Here is a 10,363-nt window from a genome sequence, read left to right as displayed (position 1 = left end):
CAGGCTTCCCTCTGCTGCTCGCACCACCTGGTCGGCGGCCTCGCGGTGGTAGGGGTTTGGGCTCGGGTAGGTGCTGCTGCAGGGCAGCAGCAGCAACAACAACAACAGCAGCTGCAACAGCAACAGCAGCAGCTGCAGGAGAAGCTGCAGCTGCGCCGGCTTGCAGCAGCGGTGGCGGAGGGGTCCTTACAGGGCCTAAACGCCGTCGATGAGGCTGCTGCTGCTGCGTTGCTGCAGCAGGAAGCGAATGCGGGCAGGAGCAGCAGCAAGAAGGAGGCTTTGAAGCAGCCATTCCTGCTTGTGCTGCTGCAGCCGCAGCAGCAGCAGCAGCAGCAAGACATATCTGTATATTTCTCCTGCATCTCCGGCAGCTCGGGAGCAGCACCTCTAATTGCAGCAGAGCTCTGGCCCCCCCTGCCTTCCAGCACTCCACCGCAGCAGCAACAGGGCAAGCAGCAGCAGCAACAGCAGCAGCAGCGGCAGCGGCAGCAGCTACAGCTCTGCTGCAGTCCTATGAGTCTTAACATGACGCTGTTGCTGCCACCGTGTCTGTTCAAGCAGCAGTCTGCAGCAGCAATCTTCAACACGCCTCAGCTGCGGGGGGCCCTCCGGGGGGCCCTGCGTGCATTGGGGGGTCTCGAGGGTGCAGCAGCAAACTCGGAGGAAGGTTTTTTTTCTTATTACTGTTCTGAGCGGCGTGCAGCAGACCCTGCAGATTCTTCCTTGAGGGTTAGAGGCGTTATCTGCGACCCAGACATGACTGTTGCTGCTGCAGCAGAAGCAGCAGCATCTGCTGCTGCTGCTGCTTCTGGCAATGGTGCTGCTGCAGCAGGTGTCGAAGGGGATGGCTGCATGCATGCATTACAAGTTGAATTACTTTCTTCAGGAATACCCTCTGTGTGTCTGCATTTAAAGGAAGACGGCTCAGTTGCTGCTCTGTCTCGCGAAGAGCTGCAGCAGCAGGAGGTGTTGGGGGCGACTTGTGCTTCAATCCGCTGCAACTTTATTCTTTTAGGGGTCTCTTTGACTGCGAAGTCGCAGCCTTTAAGAGCAGCAATGGAAGCCCTTATTGCAGATTGGGTACGCGCAGCAGTGGGGTGTATAGGCAACTCGCTGGAGGAGGTCTGGGAGGCGAGCAGCACCGAGACAGCAGGAAGCTCTGCTATCTCTGTGTCTCTTTTGCAGCAGCGGCGGCTGCTGACGCTGCAGCAGGAGCTGCAGGAGCAGCAGCAGCAGGCTCATGGGGCTGCTATGGTGCTTGCGGAGTTTGCTGCTGCTGCTGCTCCCGCCTCTGCTGCAGCAGGAGACGAAGAAGAAAGCAGCGAAAGGGTGCGCGTGGAGTTCCTCTTCGGGCAAGATAATCGGTGGCAGTTGCTGCGGGGTTTGTCTGTCTTCAAATCAACTGAGGGTAGCTCAGCAGCAGCAAAACGCCTTGCGAGGCAGCCAGGCCTCAAGGACTGCACGCCGCAGCAGCAGCAGCTGCAGCAGCAGCAGCAGAAGGAAGAAGAATACTGGAAGGCCCTCATTGGCTTCGTAAGAATGCAAAAATTAAAGTTGGAGAGTGCAAACAGCCCCTGGTGGGTGTATCTGCTGCCGCTTCTCGCGCTGCTGCTCAGCTACTTCCTCAGGTTTTTGCTTTAAGGTCTCTGCTGCACCGAGGCAGACGGCCCCCTGTACACTATGGCTTCTGATTTAAACGTGCGGCAACAACAGCAGCTGTTGCTCCTGCGGTTGCAGTGCCAGCAGCAGCTGCTGCTGCGGTAGCAATGCCAGCACCAGCTGCCGCACAAGTTGCTGTTTGAAACGCCGCAGCTGTTGCTGCTGCAACCGCTGCACAGGCTGTTGCTGCAGAAGCGGCAGCAGTTACTGCTGCAACGGCAGCAGAAGCTACTGCTGCAGCTGTTGCTGCTGCAGCACAAGACATATATCCGTCAGTCTCTCTCCCGGTGGGTTGTTGCAGGGCGTCTCAGCTTAGAGGAAAGCATTAGGCATTATTATTCTTTTAGAAGGGAACGCCAGTAAATGTTGTTCTGTATAAACAAGAAGATCTTCATGACGACACCGCAGACGGCGTTGTTTTGCTGCTTTGTTTGCTGAAGCTGAGGGCTGTTTTGCCTTTTACTCCACCACGCCGCTGTATTATTATTACAACTAGTATTATTATAATATTGGTATTGCTATTATTGCTAATACTACTACCAGTATACCTATGTTATTACTGTCTTCATTATTACTATTATTACCGCCTTATACTTGTCGTTCCTCTCTGTGATTGTTTGTATTCGTTATTCTTGTTATTTATTGGTATAATTGTTGCGCGTTGCTGCTGAGTGTGCACGAGATCTATTTAAACAAATTGGAGGTGAAGAACATTGAAGTTTTTCCCGATGTCTACTGCTGACACAGGAGAGGCGAGAGATAAACAAGAGCGAGGCCTCGGCAGTGCGGCGTGCGGTTCAGCAGACAGGGAAAGCTGAAGCAGCTGCTTAACCCATCCAGAATACTCACAAATCAAACGTCTCCTGGGGGCCTCCAGAGGCTAACTACCACTGCGCTTGCCCCTTCCATCTTCTCTGCCAGCGCAGTGTACGCGGAAGAAAATGAATAAGAAGATCGAGGCGTCTGTATTGCCCCTACAGTGTGCATGCACAAATGCAAGCATTCATGCATGAGTAATAATCATTGTTTCTTCTTATTTTCCTTTGGCTCGTCATCCCCCTTCTCGTCCTCGCCGTCGTCTTCGTCTTCACTCCGGACGTCTTCGCAGTCTTCGCGCGATCCATCTGCAGCAAGAAAGCACAAGACCGCAGCAGCAGCAGCAGCAGTAGTAGTAGTAGTCAGTAGTAGTAGCACAAACGTTTCTTCTCAGTGGTGTGTTGTGCATGATAGGTTTCCTCATCATACACTGTACAACACGCTGAGGAATGCGAGGAAGAGGCAGCAATAGGCAGCGTTCGGGCGCTCATTTTGCATATATTTGAGTGTATATATAGTATTTCTAGCATCCATTTACATATATATACATGTATATGCATATATTTAAATTATGTTTGTTAATAGAGGGTGGCGACGCACTGCGGACGGCAGTAACGAGTCCAATGACCATCTTGATGATACACCAGAACCAATAAATATGCAGAATCTGAACAGACACCGCAGAATGCACAGCGAGGTCGCAGCTGAAGTCTGTTAAAGCAGCAAAGACCGCAGTACGATCCAGTGCATTTGCTGCAGCATTAAATGGCAAAAAGAACAAAGGCTTAAAGACGAACGAAACGGTGCAAAAGACCCACCTGAAGAACAACGAGGAAAGCAGGAAGAACAGTACCCCCAGGGATACGCCAGCGACTCTCCACGAAGTCCTGTGTCAGCGCCCTAATAAGGGCAGTGTTCAGGCTGGGCCGCACGCAGTAGAAAGGGAATATAACCAGTCGGGTAGTAAAGTACACGACGACAAATGTACCGAAGGAAATCTCTACGGCGCCAGAACGAACGCGGCTGTAGTGCAGAGATTTCGAGAGATACAAAAACATGTCTGCCGCATCATGAAGCAGCAGCACCACCTGTTCAAAGCAAACCAACAGACCCAAACAAATATGATGAATACCTTCTTTACAACAATAACAAAGTTGTGGCTATGTGTACGCGAGCAGCATCAGCAATGCAATTGATGAAATTGCACTCCAATATGTACAAGTCTGCATGCAGATATATATTCCACAAAGATCAGGGGATCTATTCAAAGAACTTGTCTTTAGTTTAGGGTTTCTGCTTGCATGCGCACCACGCCGACTTTCCAATATGAACAGCAGTACGAGAACAGCACCAACATGATGGTGACAACATGATGAAGAAAGAGAATTGCGTAGTCTTTTCTCCTCGTTTCAAGATTAATAAACGCCAGACAGCTCAGCCAAAATCCAAGTTGAAACAAATAATAATTGCGCATTGTAATGGAGGGCAGGAGCAGCGGCCAGCCCCCCGATCCTCTTGCAACTTCTTCGGGAGCAGCCATCCAGTACCTGCATGGATTTACAGCAGAAAAAAAGTATAGGAAAACGAAGAGAATTAAGTTCCGGGAGAATAGGGGGGTTGCAAACAACAACTCTCTTCGCTAGGCTCTCTTCAGGTGTATGAGCAGCTACGAACCAGCGGCCGTCGGGGCGCTGCAGATGCAGCCGAGGCCATCCTGGCACTTCTGCTGTTCCGAATTCGCTATACAAGACATAACAGCCCCAGAAGAAAGCAGTGCCGTGCCATATCGTATACCTGAGTAGCAGCAAGCAAGCAGAAGCAGAAGCAGTATCAGCAACGGGTTCGTTATGCAGCAACACGGAAACTGAATTTGTGCATGCACTTGTCTTAGCCCCAGATAAACAACGAACCCAATTAAACCCACCAAACGTTTTCACCGAACTTGTGCAGCTTTCCAGGGCGAACGCAATTTGTAGACTTCGCCAGTTTCTTTGAAATGCAGGGCAGACGTCTCAATGCGCCGCTGCTGCCCCCGCTAATAATCAGTCGTAGTAAAGTCACCCCCAACAAGGCCTGCAATGGTGCATGCAACGCAAACAAAATCCTTGAATGCTGCATGTATACCTCTTCACTGTACACCAGAAGCAGTGCATGAGGCCGCGGCTGCTTCAGGAAGACTGCTTTCTGTCTGGTTTCAGCAAGAGATCTCCCCGTGCACGTGCAGGGCGTAGAACATGGATCTGTTTCGTGTGGCAGTTCCTGTAAACTTGCGTCGCTAAAAAGCATAGAGGGAGGGGCTCCTTGCAATCGCAGCGAGCCCACCCTAGCAGTATATGAATGCACCAACTCACCAGCAAGACATATAAGGCATCATCGTAGGACACAGACGGATTCAGCAGATACACCTTCCAGAAAGGCCCTTGCTCCGACTCTACCAGAAATGAGAGTGTATGGTACACCAGTTCGCCATCTTCCATACGGAAAGATTGCAGCTTTTTCGCTATTAACTGTCGCGCCGCCTCCAGCTTCATTGTGGCGGCCCTCGTGAGCAAGACGCAACCCGACAGCCTATTGATGCAGTTTTCCTCTGCTCGACAGCCTTAAAAACACCTTCTTTTTTGAAAAAGAAAACGTATTGTAGACCAAAAGCTGCAACGACAAAGGCCGTCTAAGTGGTCGGTAGCGCAGTGTCGCTACATTTCAAGGAATCCAAGTTCTGCATGTCTCTCCCTCGGCTCTGAAAGAAAGTACAAATGCGTAGAAACCGAGGAAAAACCAAAAAATAATAATAGTCATGAGATTTAGATGAAAGGCTCGCCACTGCGTTCCACTGGGCTCGCCCACCTATGTGCCGCTGTGTACTGTGCCGTTTTGCAACAACCGCTTCCATTTGCGGAACGGCAGTAAAAGCTGCGTGCATGTCCTTGAGGCATTTTGATTAAAATAAATAATATAATACAAAATAGGAATAATTTAAGCATCTAGATTACCCAACATTAACTTTAACTGGAGGGCTTACTCACTTGCACAACCTAGGACGCGCAGCTGCGCCCTTAAAACCAAGATGACGATGTTGAATCACCACGTGATCTGTACGCATTAGAATGTATGCGTCCACAGCAACCTGAAAGTAGAATTCAAAGTGTTATGGGGAGCTATGTGCGCTTCAAGCATTGATGCTATCACGGAACGAGCGATAGGAGACGTCGACCAGCCCCCACTACTGCAGACGCAGTGGGTGTACAAGGTTAATCCGAGCAGAGTAGAGTTCTTTGCAAACACCTGTATCGAACGAGTCTTCGTCTGTGGATGGAAAGTATTTCTGAAACATGACAGCATCGCCCGCAGATGGGCGGCATGCGAACCCTCCGCTGCCTACCAGTGTAGCACGGTCACTCTGAAGTTGGTGCATGTATTTCTACTCTCCCGAAGGCTGGTTGCTGTCGGCCGAGGAAGTGTTTAGAAGTTTCCTACAGTGTTATTGCATGCATGGCGAACGGGCTCGTGCATGCTTGCATGTGGGGTTCCCTTGTAGCAGGAGTTGGAGTATGCTGCGCTGCAGCTCATGAAAAATTGCTCCCTCTACAGGAGCAGCCCCAGGCCCTAGTGCCAGTGTATCCAGAATTCCTGGAGACCGGATGTGGAATCACCTGCTTTTTAGTATGTTTTTTCTTTACTATTGTGACTCTTTTGGAGCTTACGACGGCGTTTGGCTAAGGTTAAAGACTCTCGTTGCAGGCTCGCTGTAACGAAACTCCTAGGTCTTAGCCTCGGGTCGTCAAGGGCTTTGAAAGAGTCAAAACTACAAGTGTAGTGGTTCCCCCAAAACTAGTGTGTGCTTCGCCCTTGACGTGTCCTGACCACAGCGGTCGTGGTTCCAGGGGCAGCAAGGCTAAGGCGGAGCCTGCCGTACACTGCAGCGCTTCCTCCTGACGCGGCAACTTCAAATGGAAGGAGACGCAAGTTACCTTTTGATGTGTTCGATATGGCCACAGGCATTGGTCTTACAATGACTTGGCATGCAGTAGCCTATCTGCGCTCAAATATCGGTGCACCATTCACGGATCCCTGGTGCCCTGCCGCATTGCCTTCCAGCATTCAGTTCTCTCTAGGCTGTGGAGGACAGCAAACATCGTTGCGCACATTTCAGTAAACTATCAAGCGGCAAGTAAGTAAGCGAACTGCTACATAAAGGCACCGCTCAGCCGACCGCAAGCTTGTTTGGGCACAACCCGGTAAGGGCGAAGAGGGAGGGCGGAACTTGGCACGAATGCGTGAAACGAAAGTTTCCAATGTCCGTGATCGAAGAACTGCTTTGCCCCTTGCATGCTCTAGCAGTCTATTGGCTTCGACTTTCTGCAGTGGGTGCCGAAACAGATCCAGGGGAGCTAGAGGCTGTTCGGAGGTGGCCGCTTCCCCTGGACACTCACTTGGGCGTTCAGAATTTCTTTTGTTGTGAAACGTACTACAGCAACTTCATGATTGGATTCACTCGTAGAGTCGCTTATTTAACGGATATACTCAAGAAGGACACGCAACTTATTTGCTCAGAGACCCAAGAAGAAGCTGCCCCAAGCTTCACCAGATAGGCGCCCGGAATCATTTCCGGTAATTGCGCTTCTCGATCTCGGCAAGCCCTTATTCCTAGTAACCGTGCTAACGACATAGGAGTAAGTGCGACGAGCTTCATCATGCCAACGAATCATAAGCACCAAGAACGCATATGCTGTTCACACAGTATCTCGGAACGATCTCTGAAGTATCCGGTATGCGAGACAGTTCTACGCGTTCTGGCAGGATTTAAAGAAGTATGGATTTTGTTTTTGTAGCAGTCACTCCACAGTGCAAGTACATCATTAATCCCCGATACGCCTGACAAAGAGTTTTCAAGGGGCCGATAACGAAAGGTTCGTTCGGTGGCTCTGCTGTCCAACGCCGTACGACTTCATCTTTAAGGATATCAAGGGTGATACCGAGGTGATCCCCAGCGCATTATTCCCGCTTTCTTCTTCGAAATGCGTCCTTATTTCTCATGCATTTGCGAGCTAGCGATTCTACCAGATCTCAGCAACGGATGAGAAGCACTACTACATTATGGGCCGCAACCCATGTAATATGATGAGGCATTGCAGCTCTCCTCGTACAGTACGATACAGCAAAATACATGATCATGCTTCAGCAGGCCGTAACGAGGTCGACACAATAGCGGGCCAGGTGGCCCGGTCCTTTGCATGACCCAGGGAAGACTTCTTGGACGCAGAACACGTCCTCGTTTTCCCTGAATCGCTGCAGCAATAGCAGCGGAACAGTCTCAAACCCGTAGTTTTGTACACTCTTCCGATTCCTAAAGGGTCCCTTACCGATATCGCAGTGTATTTGGTAGTGGGTTTTCCACCAGTTGGAGGCTGTGGCAGCATTACGTTGTGGATGGGTTCAGCAAATATGCACCATTTATCCCCTGTTTGAGCTGAGTTGCCGCAGTAGGAGTGTGGAGGGGATATTCATTAGTCACGTTTACAAGCTAACAGTTTTCCTCAAAACATATTAAGTGAGAAGAACCCGACACTCGTTGATACATTATGGCGCGAGTACCTGAAGTGGCTTGATTTCAATTATAACAAGACCAACATGACCACCACGAACATCCCGGAAGCAGGCGGTTAAATTAAGAGCACCAACAGCACTTTGGTGCGGTATGTCCGATTCTGTACCCAGTAGAATTCATCAAAGTGACTCGGCTTCCTTCCTTGTAAACAATACGTTCACAATACTGCAATGCACCCCTAGACCCAACGTTCTTTGGTGTTCCTAGTCAGTAGCTGAACAATATTGTGTGATCTAAGATTCAACGTGGCTGTTGAGTGCCAGCCCCGCGCGCCTGTTGCTGCCGCCTTCCACACGCAATTTGCAGAAACTCGCCTATGCACTGAAAGCACACAAATGCCAGGCAGGGAACCAACAGAAAGGGCGTACAACAGTCGCATTTAACTCCAGTACCTTGATTTTAGTGAAGTTTTATTCTCTTTGAAGTTTGCAGAAGGGCGAGCATCCGAAGAAGATTGCCATGCATGGGGTTGACTCGTTTGCTTGTCGGTGTGAGGTCAACGTACTGGCTTACATCGTCGACTTAAACCCTCCACCGTGGAGATGCCACCATTATGCATCCTTATGCTTTCCAAACTTTCAGGGGTCACCGAAATGACTTGCAAATCTCTCAAAACGACTGCAACGTTATTGTGAGAAGGAGCAGCTGGACAATACTGAGAGCATAGACCCACTTGTAGAGATTCGCATAGGTCATACAAAACGAAAATCCTACGTCAAGTGACCGGGAAGCAGAACACTCAAGTGGCAACAGCGAAGCAGTTTGTAAGGAGCATCTATGTACCCTCCTTGACTCGGCGGCGGCAACTACTAAGTGTGGGCGTGCATGGCTGGATATAAAGTAGTGTCGCGCAGCATTCCTTGTGGAGAATTGCTCTGTTGCTGTTTCGAGAAGAGGGCTCTTGCATGCTTGTACATGCCTACTCTTCTGCGCCAGGACCAGCCGCCATCTTCTTTGGAAGTAGCAGTGGCACAAATTGCGCCATGAGCAGCGGGTACTCTGGAAACAAGTGGTGAAGAAGCAAGCGATGCAACAGCAAGCTATGCAGTGGCCAGGTATGCACCAGTGAGCGACCGAGCAGGAGGAACCGACAAAGCCGCAGAAACAACAATCGCTGCAGCAGCAGCAAGTCCTGCAGGACACCTCCCCTCGTTGTATCACCCTTTGATGGGGGATGGAGCACGCGAGTACCTGCGTTGCTTGGGGAAGGATAGGGACCAGATGTAGCGTGCCCTACCCCAGGTCGGAGCCTGTACATCTACTTGCGTGCATGTTAGCTACTGAGGGTTGAGTGAATGCTTTACACCTATACACTCTACAGTGTTACTTTATTAAGTACGCATGGGTACACTTGCTTATGAAGCTGCGTTGCAACGGGACGTGCCGCAATATGAGCTGCAACTCATAAGCGGCACACACATCGTCTCCGCAGCAGCCTGGGGCTGACCGTCGTACCGATATACTCAGGATGCCTGGCAGCTGAAGGGGGCGGTCTACGGATTTTTTCGGAATTCTCGTCTTAAGTTTTTGACTATATTGCAATTCAAACACGGTGCTCAGCTAAAATCCACAGCCCTCATCACACCAATTGACCATCTACGGACAAGAAGAAAGCGCAAATCTCTCCAAATGTTATGTATGAAGAGCATAACAGATCCACCCTCAGTTCCTCGGTATGCCAGCTAACATCCACGGATACTATAACACCAACTGACCACCTTGGGAGAAGAAGAAAGCTTATAGCTCACTAAATGTTATGTACCAAGAGCATAGCATATTCATCCAGAGTTCCTTTGTGTACCTGCAAGTGCATCGCTGAACACAGCCATTACTCCCCTAACCCCATCAACAGAATGCATTTGCTCGCTGCAACAGGGGCCCCCACACCGGTGAACTGAGCACGAAATATCTTGTGTCTTGTGGCGAAGCTCCAGTCCAACCGTTGATATGCACTTCTATAATTAGAGTTAAGCGTAAGAAAAGACCAGTGTTTGTAGCTACAGTTGGAGCTTGGGTGTTGCCAGAGAGGGGGCCGTGGGGGGTCCCTGGGGGGAACCGTGCCAAGCTAAAGAGAGGATTTAAAGGCAAAAAGGGTACAAAGTTCCATCTTTGTGGTCTTATTTTCTAATCAACAAGAAGAAGGTGGTGTTTGTCCTTCTGAGTTTTCTGCTTTGCGCAGACCGCCAGCGCGGGAGCAGCAGCGGCAGCTGCGGCTGCTGCTGTAGTGGCTTCTGCATCCGTAGCAGCAGCAGCAAACGCAACAGAGATCAGCAGCGCAAAACA

The 10,363-nt window shown here is 50.2% G+C and overlaps 2 protein-coding genes across 2 annotated transcripts in view; one reads left to right on the top strand and one right to left on the bottom strand.

Moving 5' to 3' along the window:
- EAH_00009680 (hypothetical protein, conserved) overlaps positions 1-1,641 on the top strand; it is a gene marked incomplete at both ends in the record, with an annotated part of 1,926 nt that extends 285 nt beyond the window's left edge. The window contains one exon of the mRNA XM_013391904.1: positions 1-1,641. This exon is cut by the window's left edge and continues 285 nt beyond it. Coding sequence (XP_013247358.1) covers positions 1-1,641 — 1,641 coding nt within the window.
- Positions 1,642-2,679: 1,038 nt separating this feature from the next.
- Positions 2,680-5,006, bottom strand: EAH_00009670 (longevity-assurance domain-containing protein, putative; the record flags this gene model as incomplete). Its single annotated transcript, XM_013391903.1, has 6 exons — positions 2,680-2,783; positions 3,076-3,142; positions 3,294-3,396; positions 4,150-4,269; positions 4,400-4,548; positions 4,827-5,006. 6 exons carry the CDS (start codon positions 5,004-5,006, stop codon positions 2,680-2,682), a joined length of 723 nt encoding a protein of 240 aa, XP_013247357.1.
- Positions 5,007-10,363: the final 5,357 nt, after the last annotated feature.

This window comes from Eimeria acervulina, genomic scaffold (assembly GCF_000499425.1).
Source record: "Eimeria acervulina Houghton genomic scaffold, Eah_scaff48, whole genome shotgun sequence".
Lineage (NCBI taxonomy): Eukaryota > Apicomplexa > Conoidasida > Eucoccidiorida > Eimeriidae > Eimeria > Eimeria acervulina.
This window is presented reverse-complemented; position numbering and strand designations above follow the sequence as displayed.